At 38.3% G+C, this 14,776-nt stretch overlaps 1 protein-coding gene across 1 annotated transcript in view; it reads right to left on the bottom strand.

The window, feature by feature from the left end:
• Positions 1–13,556, bottom strand: part of LOC145786100 (nucleosome-remodeling factor subunit BPTF-like) — a 57,014-nt gene extending 43,458 nt beyond the window's left edge. The window contains exons 1-5 of the mRNA XM_082597747.1: positions 13,364–13,556; positions 11,791–12,004; positions 10,906–11,005; positions 2,055–2,188; positions 246–347 (exon numbers count right to left, since the gene is read on the bottom strand). Coding sequence (XP_082453873.1) covers positions 246–347; positions 2,055–2,188; positions 10,906–11,005; positions 11,791–12,004; positions 13,364–13,491 — 678 coding nt within the window. The 5' untranslated portion in view covers positions 13,492–13,556. The remainder of the gene's footprint in view (positions 1–245; positions 348–2,054; positions 2,189–10,905; positions 11,006–11,790; positions 12,005–13,363) is intronic.
• Positions 13,557–14,776: the final 1,220 nt, after the last annotated feature.

The raw sequence follows: 14,776 nt of genomic DNA on the forward strand, positions 1-14,776 counted from the left end.
GGAAGATGGCAACGCAGATTGAACAAAAAAAGAACATATACTGATCTTTTTCTTTTAAATAGTTTGAAAACCAGGATAATTTAATAATAATCAAAACCGAGCAATGCAATTGAGAAAGGCTTTAAGATCTCAATTTTGAGTGAAGTGATAGTTTAAATATTATCCTTAGTACATTACAAAAATGCAAAATTGCAATCTGGAATTGTTGCAAAACTTAAGATACAATAAAATATACAATTACACACCTCGTTCATTAATACTGACGTTTCATTCGCAGCCAATGCGGCACAGAAGTCTTCAAATAGAAATGGTGATAAGCGAAGGGTATTGCGAAAATGACGAAGAACCTACCGATTGTAAAAAAAATACAACGTATATTTTGGAAGAAATTCATGAAGTGTAAACAACATGCTTAAAACTTAATCTATAATTCTAAACAATTCCTGTCATCGTATAAAAAGTATTGTTGAAATTACAAATCGGGAGACTTAATGCGTATTGAGACCGCATACCAGCCTACTCAATTGTTTTAAATGCAGAGAGGAGGTCAATGAAGTGTTGATACACTGCACCATACGCGCCGACTTCCGGGGGGGCCGCGCCCCCCGTAAATTTATGGTTGAGAGGCAGCAAAAATGGTTATTACAAGTGGTGTTTCAAAGATAAAACACTTCGCGAAAGAGATTTAGATCATTTAAATAAACGGACGTAAAGAATGCCGAAAGCGAAAAATAGCCTACTTTGCTCTTGCCCGCAAAACAGCAGTTGATCACATGGCTTTCTCATACCGTATGAAAATTTCAAAGTATATACATGGTAGAGTAACTTACGCTGTTGGAATAGTCACGTAACTATTCACTGCAATATTAAGAAAACCAGCTAAATTAGACGCGCTATTTTCAACGATGTCTTCCCGCTGTGAGATCAATATGATTGAACAGAACGCATTGTTTTGTTCGCAATGTGTGAGAATTAAATCAAAAACCGATACAAGAAAAGGTGTTTAATGGTCTTGGTATATTGCCTGCATTTATTAACAACGTCTTTTACCGCTATTATCATCTAGTCAACCTGACATCATTGTTTTATGCGGCCGCTAAGGTTTGACATCGACTTCAACGATCATGGAATGTTACGTAGCGGTAATTAGAACGATTATATCCTACACGCAAAAATAAAAAAAATGATCTCTTAAAACAGGTCTTTCTGCTGTTTTGTCTCGTGAGCTTTAAATATTGCTCAAGAAGTGTGTAAAGTTCAGAATTGACAAGAAATCATTAAATTTGAAAATTAAGTTTAAATTACTGCAAATGAACGTATGTGAAACTTTTATTTCGGCCGACGCCATTTCACACTCCGTAATCTACGTCGGCAATGATTTTGCCGCAGCAAAAATGCGTTCATTTTGAAAACTGCCGAGCTGAAGACAACAGTTTGTCCCATGTACAAGTTGAACCTGTCTTTTTGAGGTGAAAATCACTTGCGAACATCTCCACCTATACTCGAGTATTTATACGGTATTCGATAAAAGACAGAAGAGAAAACACTTGGCCGTTGTTAACGCTTTGAAGGAACTTAATTAGCAAAACGAGCGAAACGAGGTTAATAAAACTGATAGCCGGTTTTCACTCTGCTTGAGATCATGATTTTTTGCGTTTTATTTAGATAACTTCACTGTCTTGATCGTTGTTATTCACTCGCACGAAAAGGAAATTAACCAGCTTGTTTTCCAACTGTTCCAATTATCAGCTAACAATATCAAAATTTTTACGACTAGGCTTACTGCGTGCGTAAAACTAATCGTTTCAAGCAGCGGTTCTAATAAATACTGTTTGCGACCTAGGTGTCAATATAAACATGACAGTAAGCTTAATCAAAGACTATTTTTATTGAGAATAGCGTGATGGTTATGACGTCATCACTTTTCTCGCCCCCCAAGGTTTTTTGAAAAGTCGGCGCCTATGCACTGCACTGCAACAAATTCGTATACTATAAAGTTTATTTCTGTGTTAATATGCAGGGAATAGATATATATCTGAAAAAAGCAGACCAACCTCATAAACTGCAAGAGCTTCTAAAATGTGTTTATTGGGAATGAGAAGATCTTCAGAAGAAGCAGGAAGATTTAATAAAGTCACAACTTCCTCTTCTTCCTCGTCGTCATCCATCCATAATGGTGAAGATGGATCTACAATAAATTATGGAATACTAAGAAAATGAAATACGGTACAGGTAAAAATGCACATGTACTTGCTTTATGTAAAATAATTAACATATTTTTCAAGGAACTACGGGTTTAGTGATGAAGTAGACGTTAATGTCTCAACCTCTGTTCTAGTTTGTTAATGCTAAATGGATACTAACTGTAAGCTCAATTGGCAATGGTTATTGGTTGTGTACTCGATTTCAATCACATGCCACAAGATGAAGCAGTGCTGGATCGGCCCTTGGGAAGTGCGCTTGAGCTACGCATTTAAGAACTGCTCTCCATTCAGCCACTTCGCACCCATAAGACTGGATTTCGTTATTTTTATACCAACAGAACAGACCAATATGCATTAGAACTGCTTAATATCATGTTTTTGCGTTCACTCAGGTAAGAACAATGCAAACAAGGCAATAAAATATATTTGCAGTTGTATTGAAATGCGCTGCTTTTCAAGAGCTACCTGTAGTGTTCTAAATTTATACATTGACGTTTTTATACATATACATTGACATCAGCATTTTTCAACAATATTTCTTCTTTCTTGTCTTGCTTGTGAAAAAAGGTTGCAAATGCGAGTGGAAAAAGAAGTTGAAAATACCAAATGTTGGCTTGTGGAAGCCAGTGACCAAACATGGCCTACTGGCACGGTAGTTTCTGAGGCCATTTAACGACTTCTTGACGTCCATAGCTGCCAGGAGCATCAAGACCTGCACTTTAATCTCCAGCCATTAAACGCAGCACTGTGTTTGTGAAGATCGCAGATACATTTTCAACCTACGCAACATGGAAAAATATCGCTCTGCATCGCATACAGAGCTGGGAATAACAAGTTTTTAATACAGAAACAAAGTTTAGTGCCATGCTAAAGCGCAATTTCTTTCTTAATTTTGGCAATAGAGATAGAACAATCCAGCCATCTAAACCAGTGGTTTCCAACCGGGGTGCAATTTACAATACTCTGGGGTGCCACGAGCTATTTCTCATATGCATATTTTATCTGTCTTCAAATGGTTAGATAGGATCATTGTTGCTGATAAAATTTTTTATGCATGATTGGTTTTGTTATATCATTAAGGGCCATTTTTTAGCATATTATGATGTTTGGGAATTACAACTTCTTTGTAGCATCCTTAGCCTACATTGTAGTGGCTTTGTGCTGTCAATGTCTGTAGGCTACAAGTTGTGCTGATTCGTTTGTAGTTCAGTAGGTGAATGCTGTGCATAGAAAGGTTTTCTTGCATATTCAGTCTGCCAAAGGAAGCGCAGTACAGCGAAAGTAAACTCTACTTCTTTTTTTTATCAAATGCTGTTTCTAAGTGAAATTGAAGTGATACTGTTGGTTGGTCTTTAATCTTTATCCTCGGACTGACAAAGCCTTAATAGGTTATTCCTGGTAGTTTCGCATACTTGCATAAACGTGGAAATAGGGTGGGCGCCAGGCAATGAAACGAGCGATGAAACGAGGGCAAAATATGTTTCGCCCACCCTGTTTTCATGACACTTATGAAGTGTTCGTTACAATTATTTCCGTTTTTGTTAAACGCTGAATTATCCAACCAACTGCAGCACAACTTCTTGTTTTACGCTTTGGTATGTCTCTCGCTAGGTATCGGACAGAACAAAGTAATTCCGCAACAACGCTGCATTGAAAAAAGGCGTTTAGGCACGATTTGATATCAAGCCAATATGCTGAAAAACCGCCGAACTCATCTCTCTGTCTCTCTTGGGACGTCGCAAGTTGAAAACCTGTCTAGAGCAAAAAGCCAAGACAATTAGAATCCACGTGTCCTAGCTTTTTGTGGTAATCGAAATTGCGCTGACAAGTGTGTCTGTACTTGAAATGCTAAATCGGATGCGCACATTTACCGCACTCCTCTCTTCTAAAAGGTAAAGGACATGTCGTACGTTTCCTCTGTTTACATATTGAATATCGTTGTGGTTAGAAACAAAAATCAGCATCTGCAAACCATTTTCGGTACTCACTGAATTGTTGTTGCTATGGCAACTGCCACACGCTGGCAATTCCTGATGAGAAAGCCACGTTTGATCTTGTCTCCGAATGGTCTCACTTTCGTTACGTCACAATCAAACTTCAGTTCCGGGTCAGCGTAAGGGAATATGAATATGACATCATAATGAACATGACAATAAAATAACCGATACAAACTAAAGACGTACTGAAACAACCGCTTTTTACAAATCTTTCCTCACAAACTTGTTGCTGGGTATAAATTGGGGCACCGCGCGATGTGTCATTTCATTATTGAAAAGTTAAATATGAAGCAAAGTCAAACATCTATTCGCGCATTCTTAAAACCAGCTTCCAAAAGGCGTCGAGATGATAACGCTGAAGAAGCCACGTCCAGCACGAATGAACGTAGAGATGACATTGATGAAGAAAGCAGTGCTATTAAAGCTTAATTGCTGCAGCAACGCTAAACACAGCCTTTGTGAGAAAGACTTTAACCATTGCGAATTTGTGAACATACACATTCAATGAAATCTATATGAAAACTATCACCCACCCAGAATTCCTCTCTTCTAAGAAAAAATCGACGCCTATGCACTATGCATACTTGTAGAATAGGGTGGGTCGATTTCTTCATTTATCATATAAATTTGAACTTAGGTGCGACTTTACCTTCTAAACATTTCCTCAAAGTTTAAAATCGTTTTGTGCACAGCAACCCATTACCCCAATGACCCTCTGTTCTTACAACAGGGTTGCCAGATTGGGCGAAAAGTTGCAAATTTTTTTGTCATTTTACCTCATTTTTTCGCCCAATCCGGCAATCCTGCACAGTGAGCAAACTTCTATAGTTGTGCAGTTCAACACGCCACAAAAAACTTTGTGAAACTGACTCTTTATCTTATTCATCCAATAATGATCCTAGTTTTACGAAGAGTGTCTCAACAGGTAGTGCCTACAATAGAATCCCAATCCCTTGTGTTGCAAAGGAAGCTGATCGAAAGACGATTTTTGACGAAACACTTGCTGCTATTGCCACTGCTACTTTGCAGGATGTGTTAGAAAAAGACTTCTCTACAGACATCATTACTGACCCATGGAAAGGGAGACATAACCGAGTCAAGAGGCGCACTGGATTGATGCCAACCCAACATGTGGTCAATAATTTAATATCGCTCTATTTCGATGGGAGAAAGGATGAATCATATGTCTTTGATGACGGGTCTGCTACTATTCGGTGAGTCCGATTCGGTGAGTTCCTAACCTCTAACCCCTAACCCTAAAACGGCAATGATAATTAGGCTACGGTACCCGATAATTTAAAAAAAAAATTGAAAAAATTTCCCGTTAAGAGATCGGACCCACCGAATTGGACTCACCGAAACGGGCCATTCCGTTGATGACTACCACCACAGGAGAAAAATAAAAGAATACCATTACGTTTTACTGACACAACCTGGTGACATCTACATCTCTTATGTCACAACACCAAGTTCAGTTAACATTTTAAAATGTATGATTAACGAGAATATGAACATGGATGGAATTCGAATAACAGATTGTGACGGGACAGCAATGAACACTGGGAATCGTAAAGAATGGAAGATCATATTCATTATCCAGTATGACAGTGGAATATATGTTGGCCTATGCTGCCCATCAGTGAGTTACCATTGCGGTATCTATTTGGATTATCTGGAAAGACATCTGGTCCAGAAACATTCTTTGGTGAAATTGGCGATATTCTGTGGTCAAACCTTATAGCCTTGGAGATCGCATTGTTTGATAAAATTGAAACTCCCCATTTGCCAAAATTGGACAATTCAAAGGGTCTAAGCACAGACCAGATGTACCTTTTGGAAATCTGCCACGCAATCAGTTCAAGGGAATGCTCTGAAACACTCTTACAGAGATCCTGGGAAATATAATCATTCACAGGAGCAAATCGAATGTGCCGCTACAGACAAAATTGGTTGATAGTATACTGCTTAAACGTATCAATCGTTTATTTGAATCAAAACCTGAAATCCCAAACCAAATCCAATCTGATGTTAAGTAAAAATATCGGTTAAAGTGCAACTGCACGATGACTTTGACCGCACTTTATCTGAAAGAGCATGTTTCAATCTGTAAATACCAACCTCGCCCTTACTTTTTAAGGCTATATTTATCTCAATAAAAATTATCAAAACTCTGGTTTTCCACGAGCTTGTATTTTTGGCCACGTTCCTACAATGGCGGATTGCATTGCGCAACACGCGGATTATGACGTCAGTTGGAGTCAGACTGAAGCGACAATCGCTTTTGCAAGTCCTTCATTTGCGTTTGTTCTAGAGCAGTGGTCGGCAACCTTTTTTTAACAAAAGAGCGATTCTGTTACATATTTTGGCAGATATGACCAGCTGACTAGTGAGAGCCACAAAACGTAATATATGTGTTTCAAGTAGATCAGACCACAGTTTCTTTGCTACCGAACAATTCTTTTTTTGAAAGCTTCCTTACTCTGCTCCGATCTTTGCATAAGTTCCAATACTGCCTACTTTAACTAATCTCCAAAATGGGATAACGTGCAGCAAAATTAATGCTCTATGGCTGTTCTGACAGTGCCTTTAGAAGTCATTTATTTTGGGATTTTTTCCCACATAGCCTATTAAGCATGCAGATATGCCAACATCATTTACATTGAGTACAAAGTTTATGTTTATGTCCAATTGTCTATGCTGAGTAACATCTCTGTTTTCGCCTAAAACTTTTCTTTTTTATTTGTGCATGGCTACTGATAAAAAAGGGTATGCTGTTCAGTGTTCACGCCAAAAGCTGTAAACTGACCTGATAAAGTCAAAACTTGAATAACAAAAATTGTAAAAAAAAAGTATATTATTTTCTGACAGAGTATCATTCGATCAGAGTTGGCTCATTGCTACATCATCTTGCACAACTAGTAAACAACGTTTTGATGACGTTTTATTTTTTCATTATCACAGTCGAACGCATTGGCTATACCAAATAATGTCAAATCTGGAGGGAGCCACTTCAGAGGAGCTAAAGAAGCGCATGCGCCTCCGGAGCAGCAGGTTGCCGACCACTGTCCTAGAGGAAGGTTTTTTTTTTTCGCTCCTTCAATGTTGTTACACGTGCTTTTTTTATGTGAAAGCAGGTAGTATAGGCTCTTTGCAATCTCAATTTTGAAAAAAATAAGCCATGTCTGTTGACTTATCCATTGAAATTGTTGGTTAAGGGACAGACCAAAGCTGTCATAGGCCCATCCAAGGTAGTACGGTAGCCTACGTCTTAACCAATGTTATGTGACATTCAAACCATGAAATCGAGCAGTGTGTAAGGGTGCTTAACGGCATGGCGGAGAGCACCTTTTGCATCACTGTGTTGGACGACTTCCATGCAATGGTCAATCCAGCAGTCCAACAAACCTTCTTCAGGGTTGATAGGAAGAATTGGGAAAAAGATGGCAAGCCCAGAGGACGCGATGGAAAGTTGTCAAATGAGTTTACTTGAGCTGGTTTACTGTTCAACAGCCTTTAAAGAGCTGGTTGCGTAATTGTTCCATTCATTATTAAACGAAGCTGTTATATATCCCAGGCAATTCAGGCTGGTCGCTTATAGGCACGTGCTGGAGTGGCTGTTGGATGGAGAAGTTCTAGGCAAGTCGAACAGAGTCAGGCTGCCATCCTGCATTGCCTCTTTCATCCGCAGAGAGTAGGCTACCCCAGCGACGATGGAGACTATGCTGGGTTACGAAAACCAGTGTTACCACTTGGTCTTTTTAAAACCAAATCTGGTTTATTTGCAACCGTTTGGTTTATTTTTTTCGATTTGGTGTGTTTTTTGGCTTGGTTTGTTTTCGATTTGTGTGTCGTAATGCGATTTGTCATCAGTATTGTACCGGTATGTTGGTTTTTTCTTTTAGTTTATTTCTGCTTCAATTTGGTTTATTCTGGTCTTTTTTTTTAGCTTCATCTAGATTATTTTTTAAAAAACCTAGATGTCAACACTGCCGAAGACAGTCCCAATGAATGCTAAAGCGTTATCGCATGATAGTCGGCTGTACTATGTCCTACAATACAATACAAAATGTTTTCGATATAACCAAGTTTGGCTGTTGTAATCTGCGAAACTAGCCTTCGGCGATGGGCTTCACAAACCACTCCTGGCACACAGGCATGAACAACTAAATTTGTATGATGCTGGCTGAAAGATGCGTCTGCATTATGGATGCCTGATCAATTTGCGAATTGACTAGCAGCCAAGCCTATCTCGGCTAGTTTGGTCTCCACTAAGCTCGACTCCAACTGACGTCATATCGCTAGGTGGCGTTGACGAGTTTGCTACTTCCAGGTAGCGTGAGAGAGAAGCGCTAGAGAGCGTGGGAAAAGGGTCGGTTTCTCGGTTGTGGGCCCCGGTTGTAAGGAAGTGGGTTTTTCAACAGGTTCCGGATGTGTTGGCAATGGATTCTAGCCAATGTTAATTCAATCGTGCAGTTGCACTTTAAGCGCATACCGCTTAAAAGAATACGTCGGATAAAAGCATCAGGATTTGCTTCTAGTTTGCATGCTTCATTCATTTAATCGTATAATTATACCCGTTAACGAAAAGAGAATGTCTCTTTTTTGCTTCGCATTATTGTCTGCAATGTTCAAAGGCGAAATGAAGCAAAGGTGAGACAGAGGCATGCGCTCAAAACAAAGACAAGTGTCTGTAATCCCAGGCCATAATCTTATGTGCTAGACATCGCACTACAAAGAACCAATTTTCGCACAGGTGGGCTTCATTAAAACAGAAAAGCACACAAAAGGAATAATCACACTAAAGAAGTTTAAATGCTTTTGATGTCATCCGTCGGCGACTGGCCTTCCAAGGAATGGACATGGACAAATTATTTCGACTTAAGAGGGAAGTGTTGGAAAGCATGTCCAAAAGTTTTTACCAGAAAACTTTGGAGAATTTTTTTTAAATTGCTGAAAAAAAGTAGCCTACTGTTGTGAAATGCAGTGCATAATTTCATTTGTGCAGTTTCGTTCAGTTGAAAAACATTGCAAATTAATTATTTTACCAGACAGCGCAAAAGACTTGAAAAAAAAACTTTGCGATTTCAAAACAATGTGTGTGAGCGGTGTTTTTCTATCATACCACTATTTTCGTAGGCCACGTTCCATACTCAAAACTACACAGCTGGTACGAGCTAAAAAGTACGCTTGAATCAAAAACGTCAACGTCAAAGTTCGCGTTGTGACGTCACAGAGATCGGTGAGATTAAAAGAAGTCCGATTGCCGCAGTTTGTAGAAAAATGCTTTGATCATACCTGCTCAGCCATGTCAGCAAAGCTGGTCTTTTTTACATTGTTTCAACGTCTGCAGATGATAAATCAATGTAAAAAGGACCAGTTTTGCTGGCTGGAAGATACAGCATAGTGTTATGTAATCACAGAACTAGTAAACTCTTTAAAGTTTAACCAGAATTGTAAACAGTTGTAGGAAGCATCAGTTGTAATGTGCGTTGCAGCCTAGTCAGCACAGACATCTTTCCAACAGTAACGCCCATTCACAATAAACCTTTTTTTTTAGTAAATTGGTTAAACGAATCAATCGTATAATCGTATCAAAACGTCTGGCAAATAGGTGATTCGATTAACCGATTTTGTCTGTATTATGTTAGTCAAACCCATCCACCAGAAGCAGTTAAGACTTTGACACGATTCATTGCAACTGTATATGGGATGGGTCTGTATTGTTTGCCACTAAGATGGCCACAGATATCAGCGATGCTCCAGCAGTACTTTTCCATATGATACAACTCAGTCATGGACTTGAGCCAGTGAAAGTGCAGTCTGCCATCGACAAATTGACCCAGCAAAATAAAGCTCACCCCGAAAACTTGCTATATGCCATGTGTCATGACAATAGATCTGTCATTCGTGAGATAGCTGTTCTGAAATAGAGAATTCTGAAAGCACGAAAGCTTTCATCTCAGGGCTATTTCATCTACAATGGTACGAAGATTCCATAGCCCTGCTGATCAACTTAATCTTAATGCAATGGATTATTTTGGTATGATCGACTGGACACAGATTGACGTTACTGAACCACCATTATTATCATCTAAGAGTGAGGATGAACTTTGGGATGCAATAAAGTCAGTCCCAGTAAAGTCATCATACACACCAACACCACAGACTCAAGCCGTTGAAAGAATGATTCATGTAGTTGCTGAGGTCAGCCTCAAAACTGTCGATGCAAGGAAGCAGCGGCCTATATTTGAATCAAAAAAAGACTGTGTTGTTTAGTTTAACATCCAGGTGTGGTTTTAACTCATTAAATTTCAATTGTGTTTCGTTTTCACTGTAGCCTGCCTATTGAGTACAATTTACTGTAAAGTAGAAAATTGTAATTTTCCATACCACCTGGAGTAAGTGGTTAGGAGCACACCATCACATTGAAATTTTGACACTTTATTTACTATGGCAAGCCTCACCTAAATACCGATTTATGCGACAATCCGACTATTTTGTGTGAAAATCGACCCACCCCATTGTAGAAGCTTTTGACGCAGAGCCAGTAACCAATTGACAGAGTGAAGATTTCGGTTTGTTGAAATGTTGTCAGGGAATTATTCCATCCATTACATGCCGATGAATGGAGTGCAGTCCTTAGAATGTGTTACAACTACAACAACAGTACAACTAGCCTACAACTACAACAATAGTATAATCACCATCCACAGAGGAGACATCATCTTCAAGGAAATAGCTGTTATCTGAAATCGACCTATCTGAAAGATCACCTTTTTCCACAGACGAGGTTGAGCTGTCTGCCTGCAAAATTAATAAAGTGAAATAAGATTCGAAACTGTGTAATGATCAAACCCTCATTCTGCTGGTAACATTAGGACAAAGCCTAAACTTTCTTGAGCTCAATTACAAACCAAAACTTTCAAATTAATATTTATTCAAACACATTGGCCTTTACTGCCATAAAAGTATAATATGTCATACAAAAACATTTCAGTGAAACACATGCATTGCAACACTGTAAACATACAAATTTTCACTTCAAAAAGTTATGGAAATCCTTCAGCTGTCATGAAAAAATAATTTGAAACTTAACTTCAATTTAATGAATTTGGTCAAATTCACATTGTGTGACGCGTGTCTTAAACAAATGACCACCAATGATCCACAAAATATGCAAAATGTTATCACTGATCATTGATCAATCTGTCTAAATTGTTTGCAGGCAAAACCATCTGCTTCTTGATTTGCATTTATGGGTGTAAACTTTTACACTGTCTCTTACAATTTTTGCTTGGTCAAAACTCTGGTGCACCCTACCATCAACCAAACCATTTTCTAGATCCACTACTGCCTGCCTTTAGTTAATGAAAAAAAGCAAACATGTAAACTCAATAGCAAAATCATACCAACATCCCATGTGCAGCAAACTGCATTGCTCAGACACCTCTGGACTTTAGTCCGGAAGAGTTCCTTTTTGCTGTAGCCATAATCACTCAAGTAAAAACAATATATATAAAAGGTAGTAACTAGTAATAAGATTTACAATAAAACATCATTTTCTTTTAATTTTGATTTGCTTAATCTACCTCATCGGGAGTTAAATAATCAACTTCATAATCATCATCTTTTTCCAAAACCATTTTAAACTTCTTTGGCTTTTGTACAGGCTTTGATTTTTCAGAAATATTGCTGTTTTTTGACCCATTCTTTTTTGTGGAGCCCAATTTTTTGGGTGGTCGCCCACGCCGCGGAACACTGATATCATGAGACAATGGAGTAGAAGCTCTGCTGCTGTTGCAACTGCAAAAGAAAAATACAGATATCATTAGTTGAGTAATGAGTATGCTATTAACTGTTTTATTAAGCTCTTATAGGGCTCAACAAATTAAATGTACTTAAATGGCCTGTCTAGTGTATGTATGGCCCAATTATATAGCAAAAAATAAGTCTTGTAGATTTTGTAAAACCATTACAATCTAAGATGCAGTTTTTTTAGCAATGTAACCTGGTATCTTAAGACACAGAAATTGTAATACCTGCAAGCAAAAGAATGTTTATCCACAGTTGTCGGTTCAGCTGTAACTATTAATTGGCACAATCAGTTGCAACTATTTTTTTAGGAAGTGGCTATGTCTACGGTGCCGTAGGGCGTAAATATAGCCGTTCCATGCTCTATTTTATATCTCTAGCTATAATTTGAGGATTCTAGTTTTGCAATTTGTTTTGTTAATTTATTGCTGGCGCTTTCATACATTTATTATGCAATATGCATGTGCGGCTTGATGTTTTGCAAAAAGATAGGAAGCTGACATAAACAGCACGCCTGAGAGCATTATGAGGTAAAACATCATGCTCGAGTGAACAAGTGTATATAGCCTCAGAATCTATATTTACAATATATGGTAAATATAGCCTCTGCATTTTTTTTAATTTTTTCTTAAGCTTGTTTCAGACATCAAATTTAAAAGCATACATACAATTACAAAAATACACTATTACCACAGCCTTGAAAGGTACAACCATACAAAGTGGAACTGCAGTACAAACTACAACTTAATACATATGCTTGTTTTTGTTTTTCATATCTTTATCCTGCATTGCAGGAAAGCGGACTTGAGCGCTATGCATCGGTGTACGCCTTCCGACGTACACCTGACCCACGCTGCAGCCGACAGCAATGTCTGTTTCCGGTTGTCTACTCTACTTATGACTTAAATTTGGTACTACCCATTACTCAAAATCGATCACTGGGTAGAGGCAATTATCGTAAAGTTTCTTGCCCAGAGAAACAACAGCAAGTGCGGGTGGCTGGATTCGAACATATGCAAGCTCTCGACTGCAAGCCCAATGCGCTAACTACTCGGCCACTGCCATATGCTACGGCTACACTACCAATGTAATTTTTCCTAGTGCACTTGAATTTTGTGTGTCCAAGTTGTATAGGCCTACCAACCCAGTCACCAAAACCACTCCTACCAAATGCACTTAACTCTCAAAATCAAAACATGTCTATTGAAGAAGTCGATCATGTCAACAGCTGAACACTTCAATGATCGCACGTTCGCCACCATTACAAGTGTCAACTGTCAAAAAACATGATACATTTGAAACGCATGAATGAGCACACAATGACTTGGCCACATGCACACATTGGCTTACCTGGACTCCCGTGGAGTGGAAACCCAACCTTCCGAATTTGTCAGCTTGCGCAACTCTATGCGTAGACGACCTTCGTTTGGTTCAGAATTACTATCATAATCATTGGGTTTTTGATACTTTCCCGACATGATTGCGAATCAGAAACCAAACCAAAGTGCAGCTTCACCAATCCAAAACTTCGAACTCACATAACCACAAACTCACTGCCAAAATATCCCTCTAGTGCGCGACTGAGTGGACAATATTTCCCACCAAATAAACTTGCTGTATTTTCAAACAACCATGCACTGAGCTTTGGCTGTAACAAAATCACGTGATCATCATCAAATTGATCAACAAAAGAAGTCGATAAAAAATCTAAATCGAATTATTGATGCGTGACTTCAAAACACGCAGTGTCAGAAAAGATTCACGATTTTAATTTGATGCCATAGTCGAAAGAGCAATATTGCCATACTTGTGCTCTCAGAATGCTGTGATTATCTTTCAGAATGCTGTGATTACCTGTAATGGTTAAAGTAAAGAAGTTCGAAAAGATGTTTTTTATCAGAAAATATAGGACGTATTGGTTTTCATTGTTTTACGATGTATTGGGGTGCATAACCACAAAAATATGCAACATTGCTTACTTTCTTAGTTGCCTACTTTAATGCTTTTTCGATAGGCTATGTTGAGAAGCATTATATTTTAAGCTTATTTTTATGTGCAATAGCTGCTTCACCCAATGGCAAGCAATTACGAGTTATCATGCCAAACCTGGAAGATAATTCATGACCAAAATGACTGGAACACTTTGTCAATTTGAGTAAAAAATACAGAACCGACAACCAAATATTTATGTTAAAATATGCGATTATCCATGAACAACTTTAATGGTTCATAAAGAAAAAGGGCACCTTAGTTTTGAAGATTCAAAATTATGAATGGGGATAGATATCAACTTTGAGGTCAAAAGAAGTAAACATTATAAACTTATGGTACTACCGTACATGTAGCCTACCGTAGTAAGAGAATGGTCGGATTGCCTTACCTTTATCTTTTTCAACCCAATGTACCGTACTACTTTTGTTTCAGACACCTTACTTATACTTGACAATAATGTAAAATCTAGCTTTCTGCACAAGTTACTGTTAAAAATTTGGGTTTAAGATTAAATCTGCTTTTTAATAATAAGTTAATAACAAAAGTTGTCTAATTCAATTTAATTTTTGAAATTTTACAAAATTTTGAATGTAGGAGCCCTACAAGGAATGATCTTAGTACTCTCCAGAGAGCAGCAAGCATTTCACTTCGTTACCATATTGTATTGCCTCCATACTACAGGCCTCTAAGCTCTTTTATTTTTCCGGCAACCAAGCGTGGTCTACCAGAGCTTCTTTCCTGCGGGCTAAATTCTCGCGCCCGGCAGTCAGA

Source organism: Aplidium turbinatum, chromosome 17, assembly GCF_918807975.1.
Source record: "Aplidium turbinatum chromosome 17, kaAplTurb1.1, whole genome shotgun sequence".
NCBI lineage: Eukaryota > Metazoa > Chordata > Ascidiacea > Aplousobranchia > Polyclinidae > Aplidium > Aplidium turbinatum.